The sequence below is a fragment of the Pogoniulus pusillus genome, chromosome 6 (genome assembly GCF_015220805.1).
Source record: "Pogoniulus pusillus isolate bPogPus1 chromosome 6, bPogPus1.pri, whole genome shotgun sequence".
In the NCBI taxonomy this organism is placed as follows: Eukaryota; Metazoa; Chordata; class Aves; order Piciformes; family Lybiidae; genus Pogoniulus; species Pogoniulus pusillus.
This window is the reverse complement of record NC_087269.1, coordinates 3,612,816-3,632,924: the sequence shown is the minus strand read 5'-3', so window position 1 is coordinate 3,632,924 and position 20,109 is coordinate 3,612,816. Positions and strand designations below refer to the sequence as shown.

General features: G+C 46.1%; 1 protein-coding gene across 5 annotated transcripts in view; it reads left to right on the top strand.

The window, feature by feature from the left end:
* The window catches only part of WDR11 (WD repeat domain 11), a 66,217-nt gene extending 55,763 nt beyond the window's left edge, over window positions 1-10,454 (top strand). For 4 of the 5 annotated variants that reach the window (XM_064144255.1, XM_064144253.1, XM_064144252.1 and 1 more), the window contains exons 22-29: window positions 446-511; window positions 1,906-2,077; window positions 2,323-2,418; window positions 4,102-4,267; window positions 5,249-5,346; window positions 6,205-6,350; window positions 7,251-7,333; window positions 8,176-10,454. In XM_064144255.1, coding sequence (XP_064000325.1) covers window positions 446-511; window positions 1,906-2,077; window positions 2,323-2,418; window positions 4,102-4,267; window positions 5,249-5,346; window positions 6,205-6,350; window positions 7,251-7,333; window positions 8,176-8,330 — 982 coding nt within the window. In that variant the 3' untranslated portion in view covers window positions 8,331-10,454. The remainder of the gene's footprint in view (window positions 1-445; window positions 512-1,905; window positions 2,078-2,322; window positions 2,419-4,101; window positions 4,268-5,248; window positions 5,347-6,204; window positions 6,351-7,250; window positions 7,334-8,175) is intronic. The other variant, XR_010302488.1, reaches the window with a different exon arrangement.
* Window positions 10,455-20,109: the final 9,655 nt, after the last annotated feature.

Genomic DNA, 20,109 nt, shown 5'->3' with positions numbered 1-20,109 from the left:
CAGTTGTAGATAAACATGACATATCTCCACCCAGTTTGAAACATCTCTACAAAAACTAACTTCTTTTACATAACTCCACTATATAACTGCAAGATTATTTCTAATGGAATTAGTTCTATCATTTGTAGAATCACTGCAGACTAATTCGCAGCTTTGTCTACACCCTTGTGGCTGTTCCTTTCATTACAGGAATAAGGACTCCTGGTGGACTCCCTGTTTGTATGCAGGCTGGATCAATCCTGGTTTAAGTGCTGTGTACTTGCTGTTGTAACAGTTTTGACAGACGTGTGTTGTAGTTGTTTGGGGCTTTTTTTCTTTTCAGAATAGAAATTCTGTCTCTTGGGGGTTTTCTATCAGCAGGTGATCTATCATGTTTGTGTTCAAAACCAACTGAAGTAACTTGTAGGGCTTTTTACACATCATTTATGTCCTTTTCTCTTGGCAGTGACATCAAGAAACTGTTGCTTGATCCAGATTTTACTCTCTTGCAAAGATGTCTCCTGGTTGCCAGGTAGGAGAGGTTCAGATACCTTTTTTCCCTAATAAAATCCTGATCCCCTAAATGTAAATTAGTTGAAGTACTCAACTCATTCTCCCTTAACTCAGTGCAATTCCTAAACCATTCTGTTACCCACATATCAGAGTGTTCCCAGGAGCAAGAATGGAAATGTTTACCTTGCTGAAACACTTTGTCTTTGCTTGCTGGATGCAGAGAGCTGTCTTCAGCTATGGTGGTACTTTCCTAGTTAGCAGTTCTGCTAACTACACTACACTGAGTCATACAGTGTCCAAAACTGGACTTCACAACTCCACAACACATAGGTTATATGCAGGCAGGGCAAGTTGCCATCCCTGGAGGTATTCAAGCAAAGCCTGGATGAGACACTTAGTGCATGGTCTTGTTGACTGGATAGGGCTGGGTGCTAGGTTGGACTGGATGAGCTTGGAGGTCTCCTCCAACCTGAGTGATTATGTGATTTTATGTTTGTTTTATTTCAAATGTATCTGTTCTGTGTTATTCTTCTGCCTAAACTCTAATTTTAGTCTGCATTCAGAGATATTTTCCAACCTCAGTCATTTCCTCAGAGTTAAAAGAGGGTGTTAAAGTGGAAAACAATAATGAGATATCAATTCCCACATCTATTGATGCTGAAAATTTATTAATTGCTCTTGTCAGACTCTTCTGACCACCCTCTTACCTCTCTAGCTTGTCAAATCACATACCTTAATTTTTTTTCCTTGTGATGATTTAGGTGCTACCTGCTCCCCCACACACACACTTAAGAAAATCACCCAGACCAGACTCAGCTGCTGCAAATTTTGAATGAAGCTTTATACTTTAGCACAACATCCAAGCAGATATTTACAGTATATGCAGCTGTGGACAGAAATAGACAAGTTAAAAAGCAATACAGAAACACAACAGCCCTCCCAGAAAACAGAGTCCCCAGGAGAGGCTCCCAACCAGAGTCCCTTTCACCTTCTCCCCATACCTCTACCTTACCCCAGACTTTGCCTTCCACTCAAAGTGAGTTTGGAGAGTCAGCCAGCGGGGCTAGGAAGCAGGATTAGTCAGGCAGCAGGTTAGAGAGAGAAGTTCATGCAGCCCCGAAAGCCAGAGAGACACTCAGTTATCTGTGTTAATGTTCTTGGTCATATCCATCTCAGCAACCCTGTGAGTGAAGCAGACATCACCACTGTTTCCTTTTCACAGCCTATCATCTCATTCTTCTCACCCAAATATCCCAGCTAGGCTCAAACTAGCACATTCCTGTACTTTGTCCCTCTGATGATGCAAAGCATTTGTGGCATGGTCTTTGTGCAAAGCTATTCTGGAGGTGTCATATTTTAATGTGGCATATGGAAAAGTGCAGGCACTTCACATCCTGACTTCTGTCTTCTCAGGCTGTATGGAGATGAATCTGAGCTGCATTTCTGGACTATTGCTGCCCACTATTTGCACAGCTTATCCCAGCAGAAGCCTGCAAAGCCAACAGACACAACTCTCCTGCAAGAGCCCTTGGTCAATCCCTTGGATATATGCTATGACATACTGTGTGAAAATAACTACTTTCAGGTATTTCAAGGAGTTCACAAATGTGTTTAATTAGGTTGTCATCAGCACCATGGGCACTCAGCCTTGACACCTTCTTCTCATCTTACCCCTTTTCACTTCTGTTAGTAACCTACCTCTCTGGATTAAATCAGTCTCTATTATTTCAAAACCCAGAGGTCCTCCAGAAGCCCTCAAAAGAATTCTGTAGGTTGCTTTTATTTCTTGTGGTAGTCTTCCTCTGAAAATATTTTTCATTCCTTATGCAGAAATTCCAACTTGAAAGGGTAAATCTGCAGGAAGTGAAGAGATCAACATATGATCACACCAGGAAATGTGCTGATCAGCTGCTTCTCTTGGGCCAGGTTTGTGGGTAATATTTGAGTTTTTTCTTCTTCTTCTCTCTCCATTTCACATACTCAGCCTATTCAAGTAGTGTTTTGTCTAGCTCATATCTGCTGTTTCCTTCTTCTAGTCACCCAGTGCAGAGTTTCTGCTGTCTTAATCTGCTATTACTCTGCAAACTCTGTGTAGTTACATGGTATATAATAATGTTTGCTGTTACCTGCATCAGATGATTTTGTTTTCAAGGGAACCCTATGAAAATCTTCCTTTTCATTTTGTGGCTAGAAGATGAAACTTAGCATCTTGAGTATCCAAGAACCAGAAGAATGTAACACCTCTTTGATGAGTCAGTCGGAACCTACTGCTCTCACCTTAGTTAACAAAGGATGCATTTGAGCTTTTGAGCAGTGAGGCTTCACAGAGCTGCTCACTCAGACCCTGACAAGAATACTGTTGCTTTTGTACAGCATATACCATGAGGTTGTGCTGCATCCACTTCCAAAAAAACCATAGAATCACAGAAATCATTGAACCATAGAATCAGTCAGGGTTGGAAGGGACCACTAGGGTCGTCTAGTTCCAATCCCCCTGCCATGGGCAGAGGCACCTCACACTAGATAGAGCTGTTCAGAACCTCAACCAGCCTGGCCTTAAACACCTCCAGGGATGGGGTTGACACCACCTCCCTGGGCTACCCATGCCATGCTCTCACCACGCTCATGCTGAAGAACTTTTTCCTAATATCTAGGCTGAATCTACCCATTTCCAGCTTTGTTCCATTCCCCACACTCCTATCACTACCTGTCAGCCTAAAAAGTCCCTCCCCAGCTTTCTTGCAGACCCTCTTAAGATACTGAAAGTCCACAAGAAGGTCACCTGGGAGCCCTCTCCTCTCCAGACTGAACAGTCCCAAATCCCTCAGGCTCTCCTCACAGCAGAGCAGCTCCAGCCCTCTGCTCATCCTTGAGGCCCTTCTCTGTACATCTTCCAGCACCTCCATATCCCTCTTGTGAACTGGACACAGTACACCAGCTTTAATGTTGCTAGTTTGACCTTAAGTGCTTTCTGTGCCACTGTGCATTTGAGCATGAAACACAGCCTACTAGGAAAAGATGCCAGAAATATTTATTCTGTAGCTAGTCTGTTTAAAATGCCACTTTATGGAAGCTGAAAAATCCCCTTCCTGCAGCAGTTCAGGTGTCTGCAGCCAGTGTGAGCAGCTTCACACCTCAGGTGCTCAGCTAACATTTTTGAAGGGGTGAACACTACCACTGGATGAATTAATCCATGACGCTTTGCTTTAAAGCATCAAGTACCAAATCAATCCTTGGGATCCTTACATTTCCTTTTTCTTTTCTGCTTATTTTAAAGGCTTCTCTTCCTTTTTCTTTATAACTCTGCAAAATATTTTGTTGAACAGGGAAATAAAATATTCTGCATTGCATTTTTCTTGGCCCTCTCCTAGAGTTAGGCTGTGATTAAAGATGACATTCGTGGTGGGTGTTTAAATGCTCTCTTTACTAAGGATGCCTTTATAGAGTAGAATCTTCATTATTCCTATGCTGGTAGGTGTTTTTGTAGCCTGTTTTAGAGCAACTTTCCTTGTTACTCATTTCACATCATTAAAAAGGGTTAAAAATCTAAAGACTTTTGTCTCAAAGTGGGGAAACAAACGTTTCATTTCTTTCTTTTTCTCCTGGCAGACCGACCGAGCAGTACAGCTGCTGTTAGAAACAAGTTCAGAGAATGCACATTATTACTGTGATTCACTCAAAGCTTGCTTGGTCACAACTGTCACCTCCTCAGGGCCATCTCAAAGCACCATTAAACTGGTGGCAACCAACATGATAGCCAATGGAAAGCTGGCAGGTAAAACGTGGCTTGAATTTTCCCTTTGCGTCTAAACTACTAAATCTAATCTTTGTTTAATGGAAATAAGAGAGGAGGAGGTCCTGTTGTGATAGGTCTTATATGTTGCATATGTTACAGTATGCACTGCCTGGGGTAGGTGACACAAGAATAATCAGTCAGTTGTAAAGTTCAGCTGGGTTTGGTTTGGTTTGGTTTCAGTGGAAAGCATATTTCTGGAGCAGTTCTCTGATACCCAAGTTCTATGAAGACAAATAAGGGCTTATCACAGAGTCATAGAACCTTAGAGGTTCTGTGGGTGTGGAAGTGACCTCCAGAGATCATCCAGTCCAACCCCCCTCTCAAGGGGGAATCCCCTAGGGTAGTTCACACAGGAATATATCCAGGTGGGTTTGGAATATCTCCAGAGAAGACTCCACAACTTCTCTGGGCAGCCTGCTCCAGGACTCTGTCACCCTCAATGCAAAGAAGTTTCTTCTCATATTGAGGTGAAACTTTATCTGTTCCAGTTTGCAGCTGTTGCTCCTTGGCTTATTGCTGCTGAGCACCAAAAAGAGATTGGCCCCAGGCACTTGACACCCACCCCTCAGATATTTGTACACATTGATCTCCTCTCAGCCTTCTTTTCTCTAGACTAATCAGCCCCAGGGCTCTCAGTCTCTCTTTGTAGGGGAGATGCTCAAGTGCCCCATTTATCCTCGTGGCTCTCCACTGGACTCTCTCCAGCAGGTCCCTGTCTCTCCTGAAGTGGGAAGCCCAAAACTGGACACAGTATTTCAGATGTGGTCTCACTACGACAGAGCAGAACCTCCCTAGCCCTGCTGGCCACACTTTTCCTGCTGCCCCCCAGGATGCCATTTGCTCTCTTGGCCACAAGGGCACGTTGCTGGCCAAACATCCTTTTTCTGGATGTGAGCTGCTCATACTTACATAGCAGTTCCTTTAAACAGCTCCTGCTGTGTTGTCCTTTGTGTTTTGCAGAGGGGGTGCAGTTGCTGTGCCTCATCGATAAGGCTGCTGATGCCTGCCGCTACTTGCAGACCTACGGTGAATGGAATCGTGCAGCCTGGCTTGCAAAGGTATCAGTTCTCAGTTTTCAGTCTGCTAACAGCAATCCCCTGCCTAGGTATGAATGCTGATGAGGGTACCCAAGTCCTCCAGAGTTAACAGCCTGAGACATGAGTTTGAAATACCATCACCAGTTCTTTCTGTGTGCGAAGCTGTAACAAGCCAGCCTTTCAGTCACTGCTGGCAGCTTCTTCAGCCTTTGGCCTACAGAGGTCTGCCCTGGATCTTGGAGGTCTCTTCCAACCTGGTTGATTCTATGATTCTATGGCAGAAGTGAGGCCTAGAAATTGTTGGAGTAGTCACTTTTCTAGTTGTTGAGGAGGGCTTTGTAAAGCTGCAGATAGCTGCAGCAGTACAGAGATCAGAAAGTACAAAATACCACTCCCAAAACTCCTTCACCACAGAAGTCATTAGTCACAGAATCACAGAATGGCAGGGGCTGGAAGAGACCTCAAAAGCTCATCCAGTCCAACCCCCATGCCAGAGCAGGATCACCTATACCAGATCACACAGGAATGTGTCCAGGCAGGGTTTTTTAATCCCTGTTTATTCTTAGTTTTCCTTTATATTGTATTAATTCAAGGTATAATCTATGTTGCAGAAGGGAGGTTGTGAATGCTTCCTCCCTGGAGGTGTTCAAGGCCAGGTTGGATAAGGCCTTGAGCGACCTGTTCTAGTGGGAGAAGTCCCTGCCTATGGTGGGCAGTTGGAACTGGCTGAGCTTTGAGGTCCCTTCCAACCTAAACCATTCTATGATTCTCTGCTTTCACTTCTGCTCAAAGTGTTTCACTCCAAATACAAAGCAGGAGCAGAATGCTTTCTTTAGCTGGCAGCTGAGAATTTCTAAGTGGCTTTCCCATCTCCTCAAGGTCCGTTTGAACTCAGAGGAGTGTGCTGATGTGCTGAAGCGTTGGGTAGATCACCTGTGCTCTCCACAAGTCAATCAGAAGTCCAAAGCCATTCTTGTCCTCTTGTCACTTGGCTGCTTTGCAAAAGTGGCAGAGATGTTGCACAGGTAAGGATGAAGTAGTGCAATCTCTATTTTATCTTGTCCAAAACTGTGATTTAAACATTTGTGACTCAGAGGGGGAAGGAGGGAGCCTGCAGTTTCTGATGTTTGCTTCATTCTGCTGCAGCCTGGTTTTCTTTAATGAACTTCCATCTCAGCAGTGTGCCAGAGCTGATGTTTTAGCTACCATTTCAATTAAAAAAGACTGGCATTGAGATTTAGTGCAGCCTTCAATATTGCTGGGGAGCACTGACCAGGCAATTTAGAGAAGCTGTGATTATTTCTGAGCAAGTTGGGCCTTGATCTTTCCAAAATTTGGCATCAAATATCAATTCCTTGAGTGCAAGAAGGAAGGAGACAGATAAGAAGCTTGGGAAGAGGGCAGTGCAATACTATCAGATGTGAGGGGAGCATGAGGCAATACATGGGGACAGGGTAAGGTGTTCCTACCTGTCTGGGAGCAGGGTAGCAGCAGTCAGTACTGTTGTGGTGTGGTGAGCACTCAAGGTCTATGAAGCATGAAGATGGAAGTGTTCAAGGCCAGATTGGATGAGGCTTTGAGTGACCTGTTCTAGTGGGAGGTGTCCCTGCCTGTGGTGGGGAGTTGGAACTGGATGACCTCTGAGGTCCCTTCCAACCTAAACCATTCTGTGATTGTATGCAGAGAAGCTGTGGGGGGTGTGTGTGTGAAGTGTGTGTCACAGTGGCAGCTGAGTGGTGATGCTGTTTAACCCTGGTGATCTGAAGCCTTGTTCAGCCTTCAGTGCCCAAGAGATTTGCTACTCCAGGCCTAGGTGCAAAGTCCCACAAGGATCTCTCTGCAAGTGTTTTGGTGCAGTATCCTGGAATACTTTCCTGTGGTCTTGACTTAACAAATTGCTCCCTTTTTTCCCCTCCATCTAACAGCATGAGGTACTTTGACAGAGCAGCTCTGTTTGTTGAAGCTTGTCTGAAGTATGGAGCACTGGAAGCGAACGATGACACAAATATCCTTTTTCTGAAACCCTGCTTTGGCATCTAGGGCCTCACACGCAGTGAGTATGGCTGGAGAGCAGCCCTGAGGAGAGGGACTTGGAGGTGCTGATGGACAAGAAGCTCAGTATGAGCCAGCAGTGTGCTCTTGCAGCCCAGAGAGCAACCAGAGCCTGGGCTGCAGCAAGAGCAGTGTGGGCAGCAGGGCAAGGGTGAGGTCGCCGCACTGGTGAGACCCTACTTGAAGTACTGCATCCAGTTCTGGAGCCCCTGGGACAAGAGGGCTCTGAAGGTGCTGGAAGGTGTCCAGAGAAGGGCCACGGGGATGAGCAGAGGGCTGGAGCTGCTCTGCTGTGAGGAGAGACTGAGGGAGTTGGGGCTGTGCAGTCTGGAGAGGACAAGGCGCCCAGGTGACCTTCTTGTGGCTTTTCAGTATCTGAAGTGGGCTACAAGAAAGCTGGGGAGGGACTTTTTAGGCTGTCAGGGAGTGATAGGAGTGTGGGGAATGGAACAAAGCTGGAAATGGGTAGATTCAGCCTGGATGTTAGGAAGAAGTTCTTCAGCATGAGAGTGGTGATAGCCTGGAACAAGTTGCCCAGAGTGGTGGTGGAAGCCTCTTCAGTGGAGGTGTTTAAGGCCAGGCTGGATGAGGCTGAATCAGACACCTCCTGATCTAGTGTGAGGTGTCCCTGCAGGTTATGGCTTGGTATCACTGTAGCTGCTTACCCATATCTGAAATGTGTCTGAGTTTGTAGCTCTCTGCACCTTGCTAATAATTGAGTAGTAGAATTTAATACTTAAGGAGTAGAATTTAAAGCAACTCTGAACTTTGTGTTTTCCTTAATGCTTCCTTTACATAAATTGATCCATGCTGTGTATGCAGATTATGCCAGAAGCTTGAAGCTCCTGGGCTTTAAAGAGGGAGCTGTTCTTTTTGCCTCAAAAGCAGGAGAGAGTGGCAAAGAGTTACTGTCTGAGCTCAAACAGCCTAAGGAGGAAGTCACACAAGAGTAAGGTTTCTGTGTCTGAGGAGGTTTGGTTATCTGGCAAGCTGAGACTGCTGTGTGAAGCTGCATTTTCCCCATGATCACTGTAAAGCTGATCTGTGTGATTTGAGCAATGACTGTTAAATATGTGTGTGGAAGCAGGGTTAACAACTGCTTTATCTTTGGGGTTTGCTTCCCTTGTTTTCACCTTCCTGAGAAACAGGAGCCTGTGATGAAGCTATACAAAAATATCTTCAGCTGTAGCAGGAAATCAGATTTCAAATTGTGCTGAGTTTTGTCCCTGTGTAAAACTCTCCTCCTGTTTACTTCTAAGCAGTCTTTACAGCTCTTTGTTCCTGTTGTATTTATTGTGTATAAATGATTCAATCTGTGCTATAAGAACATCTAAATCTACTTAAAGAATAAATGTAGATGGCAAACCACACTTTTATTTCCTGGGATGTGCTGTTCTCTCAGTCCAGTTCTTCTGTTGGTTTAGAGCAGTAGTTCTTCTGTTGGTTTAGAGCAGTAGTCCTTCTGTTGGTTTAGAGCAGTGCTTCTTCTGCTGTTTTAGAGCAGTTCACTCTCCTGTCATTTTCATAACAACCTAAAAGAGGTCTTTAGCAGCTCTACTTATGAATGTCTCTTAGCATTCCAAAAATCCATGTTCTTGTTATAGCCTTTGTTACTCACTCCCTGCACCCCTTAGGGACTGAGTTCTGCCTTGTGTCGACTGGTTCATGGGATCAAAGGATGGAAGAAGATCCTACCTCATGGGCAGCAAGGTAGGCTCCTGCAGCATACTCAGGAGACTGCCAGTGCTGTCTCCACAATTCATGTGTTGCTATTTGAAGCTGTTGGTAACAAGAGGTTAGAAAAAATAGCATTTTGCAAAGCTCAAGTCTGACTTTTTAAACAGATCCTTTTATTACTGTCTTAAGGTCTAGGTACATAAGGGTGCCACAAATCACAGCTTTCCTGATCTTTGTGCCAGTGTTTCTGTACTTGAGTGCTTGCTTTCATGATGGTTTCTTATGTCAGATGTATCTTTTTGTTACTGACTGAATTTTTTTCCAGCTGAGGAGCAGGAGCTGATGTTAAGTTGCCCTTGCAAAGCGGAGCAGGAGCTGATGTTAAGTTGCCCTTGCAAAGTGGAGCAGGAGCTGATGTTCATTTGCCCTTGCAAATCAGAGCTTGGGGCACCTCAAATTCATTAGTGTTGGCTAAAAAATAAAACATTCTTCTCTCTGGCAAGTGGTTGGAGCTGCTGGAGTTCAGTACACAGCAGTGAAAAGAATCATACCATGTAAAAGGGCTCATGTTGGAGCGTGATTTGTGGTTTGTCTGCTTTAAGTAACAGTGTATTGAGTTCTCCTTATGTTTGGGTATTTGTGGGTATGAATTCTGTGCTCTTTCCTAGAGGAGTCCACTTTGGGACTTCTCTAACTCCATAAGCCCTCTGGTTGAAATCTAAAGCAGCACCTCTGAGGAAATGGGAAAGGTTTCCCATAGTGGTGGGGTTTAGACACATTGAAGCTGTAAGTTTCAGTGCTCTAAGAAGAACAGCACTTTAACTGCAGGCTGTCTTCTTTCTTACCCACATCTTACACCACAAAATGCTTTCTGGTCAGTGTGTTACAAATGTGGCCACACCTTACACCAGAAAATGCTTCCTGGTTAATGTGTTGCTTTAGCTTGGGAAAATAAGTATACAGTGAGATTTGTCTTAACTGTTAACTGGTGAGCAGCAGAGTGGAGCACAATTTACTGACATTAACAATGAGCTAAATTCTGGCTCCTGTTTGCTACTACAATACTCCTCAGTTCCTGCTCTTGTCTTTGGCAGCAGTACCCATAGAGAGGGTTACTACAGAGTTAGTTTAAGCAGACACAAACCTGTGCTTTGTAGAATTGTTTGTCAGTGGGTCTCTGGAAAAGAAACTGTTTTAATATCCACTTGGCTTTATAAATCTGATGTTTGTAGCACGTTGCAAAGGCCTTTTAATACTGACTGTTTCTATATACTTTTAAATGTGAAGGTTGCAAACAGGGTGTGGAACCTTCCTAATGAAAATAGTGTGCAAAGGTGATTGAAAAGTTGATTTGGATAACAATACAGTCATGCTGTAGTAATAAATCAGACTTGTACATCTCTCTGTGTCTTCATTTAATACAGAAACATCACCTGCTGCACTGGGATTCAATCCTGGTTGTCTCACTGGTGGCTTCTTGCCTTCCAGACTGACCCAGGGCTGGTTTTAGTGGAGGAAGAGATTGTCCGTGTACATTCCATACAGGTACTGATGAAATGTTGCCTTTGGGAAGCCAGAGGGTTGTGGTTAATGGGATAGAGTCTAGTTGGAGGCCTGTGACTAGTGGGGTCCCACATGGGTCAGTACTGGGACCAGTTCTGGTCAATATGCTCATCAGTGACCTGGCTGAGGGCACAGAGGGCACTGTCACCAAACTGGATGGAGTGGCTGCCACCCCAAAAGGCTGTGTTGTCAGCCAGACCTAGACAGGCTGAGGGGAAGGCAGGGAGAAATTGAATGAAATTCACCAAGGGCAAGTGTAGTCTGGCACCTGGGAAAGAACAACCCCAGGGATCAGGAGAGGTTTGGGACTGACTTGCTGGAAGGCAGCAAAGGCTAAAAGGATCTGGGGGTCCTGGTGGATGGGAGGTTGACCATGAGCCACCAATGTGCTCTGGTGGCCAGGAGGAGCAATGCCATTCTGGGGTGGATTAGAAGGGCTGTGGCTAGTAGGTGGAGAGAGGTTCTCCTGCTCCTCTACTCTGCCCTGCTGAGGCCACATCTGGAGTGCTGTGTCCAGTTCTGGGTCCCGAGTTCAAGAGGGACATAGAACTGCTTGAGAGAGTCCAGCACAGAGCCACAAAGATGCTGAAGGGAATGGAACATCTCTGTTATGAGGAGAGCCTGAAGGAGCTGGAGCTGTGCTGCTTGGAGAAGAGGAGACTGAGAGCTGACTTCGTCAATGGTTATCAAGATGTGCAGGGTGAGTGCCAGGAGGCTGGAGCCAGGCTCTGCTGGGTGATGTCCAATGCCAGGACAAGGGGCACTGGGTGGAAGCTGAGGCATAAGAAGTTTCATTTAAACATGAGGAAGAACTCTGGGAGTGGGGTTGGACTGGATGACCTTATGAAGTCCCTTCCAGCCCCTGACATTCTGTGATTCTATGGTGGTATGATTAATTCCCAAGCTTTGCTAGCACCAAATTTGTACAGGTTAAAGTGGAGCAGGACCCTGTCTCTGCTTGCTGGTTTTTAAAAGCATGGAAATATTTATGGAGTCATAGAATGGTTTGGATGGGAAAGGACTTAAAGATCAGCCAATTCAAATTCCTTTGCCATGGGTAAGGACACCAACTGGACCAGGTTGCTCAAGGCCATACCCAGTGTGACTTTGAGCACTTTTACAGGGTTGGAGCCTTCACAGCTGCTCAAGGCAGCTTGTTCTTGGGAAGAAGCTTTTCCTCCTGTCTCAGGCACCCAGGGACAGAACCAGAGGACACAGGCTCAAGCTGTGCCAGGGCAGGTTCAGGATGGATGTTTGGAAGAAGTTCTTCCAAGCAAGAGTGAGTGGCATTGGAATTCACATCCAGGGAGGTGTTGAAGTCCCCACCCCTTGAGGTATTTAAGAGGAGACTGAATGAGGCACTTAGTGCCATGGTCTAGTTGATTGGACAGGATTGGGTGAGAGGTTAGAACGGATGATACTGGAACGGATGATCTTGGAGGTCTACACCTTGAGTAGTGTGTCCAATTCTGGGCTCCTCAATTCAAGAGAGATGTTGAGGTACTGGAATGTGTCCAGAGAAGGGTGACAAAGCTGATGAGGGGCCTGGAGCACAGCCCTGTGAGGAGAGGCTGAGGGAGCTGGGGGTGTGCAGCCTGCAGAAGAGGAGGCTCAGGGCAGACCTCATTGCTGTCTACAACTACCTGAAGGGAGGTTGTAGCCAGGTGGGGTTGGTCTCTTCTGCCAGGCAACCAGCAACAGAAGAAGGGGACACAGTCTCAAGTTGTGCCAGGGCAGGTCTATGCTGGATGTTAGGAGGAAGTTGTTGGTATTGGAATGTGCTGCCCAGGGAGGTGGTGGAGTCGCCATCCCTGGAGGTGTTCAAGCAAAGTCTGGATGGGGCATTTAGTGCCATGGTCTGGTTGATTGGTTAGTGCTGGGTGCTAGGTTGGCCTGGATGAGCTTGGAGGTCTCTTCCAACCTGGTTGATTCTGTGATTCTCTTCCAGCCTGATCAATTCCATGATCAGGTTGCCCAAAGCCCTGTTGAGCCTCACCTTGAGTATCTACAGTCATGGGGTTCCCCAACCACCTCCCTTGGCAACCTGTTGGAGTGTTCCATGGTGCAGAACCTGTTCCTGACATCCACAGTGTACGCTGCCCACAGCTCCCCACGCTTTGGGTCTACAAGCAAAGGTGGTACAGAGGTGCCACAAAAAGACCTCCAGCATGTGCAAATCCCCCAGCCTGCCTCAAAGACAAAAGTCCTTCTAGCTTTTGTCTACAGCTGTGGACAAAGGTTTGCCTCTGCCTGTGGCTCTGCAGCATACAACAAGCCAGCAACTCAGACAAGCAGGTATGAAGCTGGAAAAGAATCTGAGTCCTCCTGGGAAGAGACCATTTGCCTGTTTTGCTGTTTGACTTCTTAGCACTGGGAGCGGTAAGTACACAGCTCTGCTGAATGTCTGAATGAGCAACCCTGTGTGAAAGCTGTCACCTTAAAGCAGAGTGTTTATGCCTTGAGTATCTGCAGATCCACCCCCAGCTTCCAGGCCCTGCTTTTTGCTTTGCCATTCCTACCTTTTAACCACTTTCCACCCCCGTCCTGACAAAAGGGACTCTTTAAAGGGCTTTTTCTCTCCAATTTAAGAGGAGTCAGCTTCTCCCTTCCCAAGTGCTGGTAGTTTTTACTCTCATTCTTCTGGGAAAATCATGTTGAGCTTTGGTATCTGTCACCTGCTGCCCTCAGAGCAAGGAGGCAGAGACTGGTCTTTGTACAGGGTTGTCTGTGCACAGTGAGTTGCTCTAACAGTCACCTACAAAACATAGAAGCATAGAATCAACCAGGGTTGGAAGGGACCACAAGGATCATCCAGTTCCAACCCATCAGCCATAGGCAGGGACACTTCACACTAGATCAGACTGCTCAGAGCCTCATCCAGCCTGGCCTTAAACACCTCCACTGAAGAGGCTTCAACCTCCTCTCTGGGTAGCCTGTTCCAGGCTATCACCACTCTCATGCTGAAGAACTTCTTCCTATCATCCAGTCTGGATCTACCCATTTCTAGTTTTGCTCCATTCCCCTCAGTCCTATCACTCTCTGACAGCCTAAAAAGTCCCTCCCCAGCTTTCATTTAGGTCCTCTTAAGATACTGAAAGGTCACAAGAAGGTCAGCTGGGAGCCTTCTCCTCTCTAGACTGCACAGCCCAAACTTCCTCAGTCTCTCCTCACAGCAGAGCAGCTCCAGCCCTCTGCTCATCCTTGTGGTCCTTCTCTGGACACCTTCCAGCACCTCCATATCCCTCTTGTCCCAGAGGCTCCAGAACTGGACACTCAGCATGTGGACACTGTGGGCTAAGAGCTCTGCACAATCCCTTCAGGCCTATTTGCTCTCCTCTGATCTTTCTCTCTCAACACAGACATTTTAGGCACCATTTTTCGTTAGTCCTCATGCATTGAAGTCACAATCACCAAATGGTTGGAAGGGATCTCCAGAGCTCAGCCAGTCCAACCTCCTGCCAGAGCAGGATCACCCAGGGCAGGCCACACAGGTGGGTTTTGAAAGCCTCCGAAGAAGGAGACTCCACAACGTCTCTGGGCAGCCTGCTCCAGGGCTCTGACACCCTGGTACCACATTAAGGATACCACACTTCAAGCCAACACTTTGTAATATTCTTTGCTTTTGAATTCTGCTCAGCATTGCTGCCTTCCAGCAGAGCCAGGGGAGGCTGGAGTAAGGTAGGTATGGTCTCTTCTAAGGAATCTGCTCTGCTCTGCTCTGCTCTGCTCTGCTCTGCCCTGGTGAGACCGCATCTTGACTACTGCCTTTGGTTTTGGGCTCCCCAGTTGAAGAGGGACAGGGATCTGCTGGAAAGAGTCCAGTGGAGGGCTACAAGGATGGTGAGGGGACTGGAGCAGTGCCTGATGAGGAGAGGCTGAGGGACCTGAGGCTGCTTAGTCTGGAAAAGAGAAGACTGAGAGTGGATTTAATCAATGTTTATAACTATCTGAGGGCTGGGGGTCAGGAGGGGGGACAGGCTCTGCTCACCTGCTCCCTGGGACAGGACAAGGAGCAATGGATGGAAGCTGCAGCACAGGAGGTTCCACCTCAGCACAAGGGGGAACTTCTTTCCTGGAAGGGTCCCAGAGCACTGGCACAGGCTGCCCAGGGAGGCTGTGGAGTCTCCTTCTCTGGAGCCTTTCAAGGCCTGTCTGGATGTGTTGCTGTGTGACCTGAGCTAGATTGCTCTGGCAGGGGGTCGGACCTGATGATCTCTTTAGGTCCCTTCCAGCCCCTGACATCCTGTGAGCCTGTGTATCAATGACCAGAAAGCTTCTAGCCTCCTGTAAGAGAGAGCACTGATCTTTGTCAGAGCTCTCTCTCATTTTACTGTCTCAGAGCATCTGAACAAATGCATCAGTGCCCTCTGTACAGTTACAGAGGGTCAGTGGTGCTCCCTATACAGTTACAGAGGGTCAGTGGTGCTCCCTATACAGTTACAGAGGGTCAGTGGTGTTTCCCTATGCCTGCTGGAGGAAGCTGAAGTTTGATTTCAGGCTTGAAAATCAGGGATTACCTGGGCCTAGCTTTATCCCCACAACACCCACTGAAATTTTTGGTTCCCTTCCTCCTCCATCTTGCTGTTTTCTCCTTCTCAGCTGGTACTGCAGGAGCAGTGGGGAGGACCAAGGGGTGGCAGGAGGGGGACTGGCATCACCCATGGTATGGAATGCCTCTGAGCTGGGCAGCAGGTGCTGCAGGTACAGCAAGAGTCATCTGTTAGCCTCCCCAACTCCACAGCTGGTAGAGGTGAAATGCATTTAAATACTTCTTGAGAGTGACTTTATTGGCCCAGGTTAATAATCTGCTTTCTGGGAATCAGATCCTGAAGTTGAAAATACTTTTCTGGGGGTTGTTTTATGTTGTTTTTTTTATTCCACGTTGTTGTCAGCACTCCTTCATTTAGAAAATCCTGCTTGCAGCTCAGCCTGCCTCCCACTGACACACTCTTGTTCCAGGGGCTGCTTTGCAGAGGGCAACTGAGTGATGACAGCATCAGATATTGTTCTAACCAGCTGCCAGCAGGTGCTTGGAAAGGAAAAAGGGCAGTGCTTTGTCAGAAGTTTTCACCCTGGTGGAGGAGGAGGAGGAGACAGCAGAGTTGTGTTAGATTTGCCTGGCTCCTGTTTCACTTGACTAATGAAAAGCCACAGGCAGCAAATCTGAGTTGCAGAGAGTTCACCTCTGTGGTGACACAAAACCACAAAATGTCAGGGGCTGGAAGGGAGCTCCAAAGCTCATCCAGTCCAACCCTCCTGCCACAGCAGGATCATCCAGAGCAGATCACACGGCAGTGCATCCATGTGGATCCCAAATATCTCCAGAGAGGGAGACTCTACAACCTCCCTGGGCAGCCTGTTCCAGTGCTTTGTCACCCTCATAGGGGAAAAATTCCTCCTCCTGTTTAACTGAAAGTTCCTATGCCTCAGCTTCCACCCAGTGCCCCTTGTCCTGGCATTGGGCATCACCCAGCAGAGCCTGGCTCCAGCCTCCTGGCACTCACCTTTACATCTGTATACCTATTGCTGAGGTCACCTCTTCTCCAAGCAGCACAGCTCCAGCTCCAGCAGGCTTTCCTCATAACAGAGATGTTCCATTCCTTTTGTCATCTTTGTGGCTCTGTGCTGGACTCTCTCAAGCAGTTCTATGTCCCTCTTGAACTGCATCTTGCATCTGAAATTTTAACTGCTGCCCAAAGTATTGTCTCTTGGCTTCTGACTGCTTGCATTCAGTCTCTCCCTCACACGTAGCCCTCCTGATTCACCTGGGGCACTTGTTTGCCCGTTTCTTGATGCTTGGCAGCCCCCACCTTTTGTTTCCACAATCCAAAAGGTCAGTTTTGCAAACTGTCCTCCTAGGTTTCTTGCTTTTTGAATCTTAGACAACCAAAGAGGAGTTGCTGGCTGCCAGCCACTGTATAAAGCAGCTCATCCTGCCTGCAGTTGGCAAAAGAAAGCAGGCACAGCTCTTTTCCCAAACTGGACCAAACTGCAGTAGTTTCTCTCTCTCTTCCCTCTAGAAGAAAACAGCTTTCAAATACTTATCAAGCCAAAGAGACTTTTCTTTCTGACTGTTCCTTCCAGTTGTACCCTGTGGTTTACCTCAGCCTCTGCTTTCTTTTTCTATTCTGCAAACTTTAGGCTGGTTTTGATTAAAAGCGAACCCTGAAAGGCAGATTGCTGCATTGCAAGGCAAAGCAGTGTGGCTGACATGGAAGGAGAGCAGGAAGGTGATTTGTCAGGACTCACCTGCTCCTAGATGTGACCTTTGGTGGTAGCAGCTTTTTTCTTCCGGCAGGGCTGAGCCAAATCCTTAGGGGAGTTTATTATCTTATTTTAGGCCACAGGCACCCCACCAAAAAACCAAGACACCTCCTTTGAACCCAGCTGACATTTCTCAGCCATAAAATGATATGCCAAATACATTAGAGCTCTCCTCCTACCACTTTTTCACTCGTGGTGGACTTCTAAAGCGTTTGCATTGGTGTGGAACTGCAGGCTTGCTGAACGTATCCTCTGTGACTTCAGCTTTCAAACCAAGGAGGCAGTGTGAAATTAGAGCTTCACAATTTAGTATCCCAAGCACACCTCACAGGCAATCTGGTTCAGCTTTTATTCCAAGAAATGATGACTTAATGAAGGAATAGCAGAAAATGCAGACAGAATGAAGAACGGAATGGAATAGGATAGAATAGAATGGAATAGAATAGGGTAGAATAGAATGGAATAGAACAGAATGGAATGGAATAGGAAAGGATAGAATGGAATAGAATAGAAGAGAATGGAATAGAACAGAACAGAGCAAAATATCATTAGATAGAATAAAATAGCATAGAATAAAATAGAACAGAATAGAATAAAATAGCGTAGCACAGGATAAAATAGAATGGAATGGAATAGAATGGAATAGGATAGAAGAGAATGGAATGGAACAGAACAGTGCAAAATACCATAGAATAGAATAAAATAGAGCAGAACAGAATAGAATAAAATAGAATGGAATAGGATAAGATAGAATGGAATGTGATAGAATAGAATGGATTATGATAGGATAGAATGGAATAGGATAGAATGGAATAGGATAGAAGAGAATGGAATGGAACAGAACAAAATAGCATAGAATAGAATAAAATAGCATAGCATAGCATAGAATAAAATAGAACAGAATGAAATAGCATAGCATAGAATGGAATAGAACAGAACAAAATAGCATAGAATAGAATAAAATAGAATGGAATAGGATAGAATAGAATGGAATAGAATAGAACAGAATAGAATAAAATAGCATAGCATAGAATATAATAGGATAAAATAGCATAGCATGGAATAGAATATAACAGGACAGAACAGAATAAAATAGCATAGAATAGAATGAAATGAAACCCAAAGCCAAGTGAATCGAATAAAATAGCATAGCATAGCATAGAATAAAATAGAACAGAATGAAATAGCATAGCATAGAATGGAATAGAACAGAACAAAATAGCATAGAATAGAATAAAATAGAATGGAATAGGATAGAATAGAATGGAATAGAATAGAACAGAATAGAATAAAATAGCATAGCATAGAATATAATAGGATAAAATAGCATAGCATGGAATAGAATATAACAGGACAGAACAGAATAAAATAGCATAGAATAGAATGAAATGAAACCCAAAGCCAAGTGAATCACAGCATAAGGAGTGCAAGTCAGTGAGGGATGAAATGCTGAGACTGGAGGGAAGCAATAAAAGAGGAGAGCAGACCGTGGGAAGAAGAGAGCTGTGCAGAGGTCCCACGCACAGAACAAGGTGGGTGTATGTCTTCTGTAAGTTGAAGGAGCCACAGAACTCGTGCAAACAACTGGAGGCAATGTGGGGGCTGGGCAGAGTCATTTCGAAGCTGGAGCTGGAGGATCAGTCAGATGTAGATGCCCAAAGGGGAGCCCAGCACACAGAGCATCCTGCTCCTGCAGCATTGAGCTGCCTGGGCAAGGCAGGGAGCAGCACTGGGCTCTGCTCCAGCCTGACCTGCGGCTACAACAGAAAGTCAGAGCAGAAGAAAACAGCTGCTCTGCTTCTTATGTGGGCAACAGGCAGCTGCCTCCTCCCGTGCTCCCAACAGAGGTGGTTAGTGCTGGGAAAGTTGCTTTGCTCTTGCTCCCTACCAGAGCCTTCATGTGCACCTCAATATCTGGGTGATGATTCATAGAATCATACAGGTTGGAAGAGACCTCCAAGATCACCAGTCCAATCTAGCACCCATCCCTGTCCAACCAACTGGACCATGGCACTAAGTGCCTCATCTAGTCTTGAACACCCCCAGAGATGGGGACTCCACCACCTCCCTGGGCAGCCCATTCCAATGCCAATCACTCTCTCTGCCAACAACTTCCTCCTAACAGCCAGCCTAGACCTCCCCTGGCACAACTTGAGGCTGTGTCCCCTTGTTCTGTAGCTTGTTGCGTGGGAGAAGAGCCCAACCCCACCTGGCTACAGCCTCCCTTCAGGTAGTTGTAGACAACAATGAGCTCTTCTCTGAGCCTTCTCTTCTCCAGACTAAACAACGCCAGCTCTCTCAGTGTAATTAGTAGTAGTGGCGGTGTCATCATCATCATCATTGTCAGTGTAATTGTCATTGTTGTTATTCATAGAATCATAGAATCAACCAGGTTGGAAGAGACCTCCAAGATCATCCAGTCCAACCTATCCACCAGCCCTATCCAGTCAACTAGACCATGGCACTAAGTGCCTCAGCCAGTCTTTGCTTGAAGACCTCCAGGGATGGTGACTCCACCACCTCCCTGGGCAGCCCATTCCATTGCCAATCACTCTTTCTGCCAACAACTTCCTCCTAACATCCAGCCTAGACCTATCCCGGCACAACTTGAGACTGTGTCCCCTTGTTCTATTGCTGGTTGCCTGGGAGAAGAGGCCACCCCCCACCTGGCTACAATGTCCTTTCAGGTATTATCATCGTTGTCATTGTTGCTGTCATCATTATGATCATTATCATGTTAATTATATTTCATTCGTTATTATTGTTGTTACTACCACCATTGCCATTGTAATTATAATCATATTTTATGTACTGTTTTGTTATCATTGTCATCATTATCAACAGATAACTATTGTTGAGGAGGGACTTTGTAGGATATCAGGTAGTAACAGGACTAGAAGGAATGGAGCAAATCTGGACGTGAGGACATTCAGACTGGATGTGAGGAGGAAGTTGTTGAGCAGGAGAGTGGTGAGAGGCTGGAATGGGTTGCCCAGGGAGGTGGTTGAGGCCCCATGGCTGGAGGTGTTTAAGGCCAGGCTGGCTGAGGCTGTGGACAGCCTGCTCTAGGGCTCATGTCCCTATCCATGGCAGGGGTGTTGGAACTGGATGATCCTTGTGGTCCCTTCCAACCCTGACTGATTCTATGATTCTGATTATTTTCACCATGATTATATTTATTATCATCATTACTGTTGTTGTTGTTTTTATTACCATAGTCATTGTCAT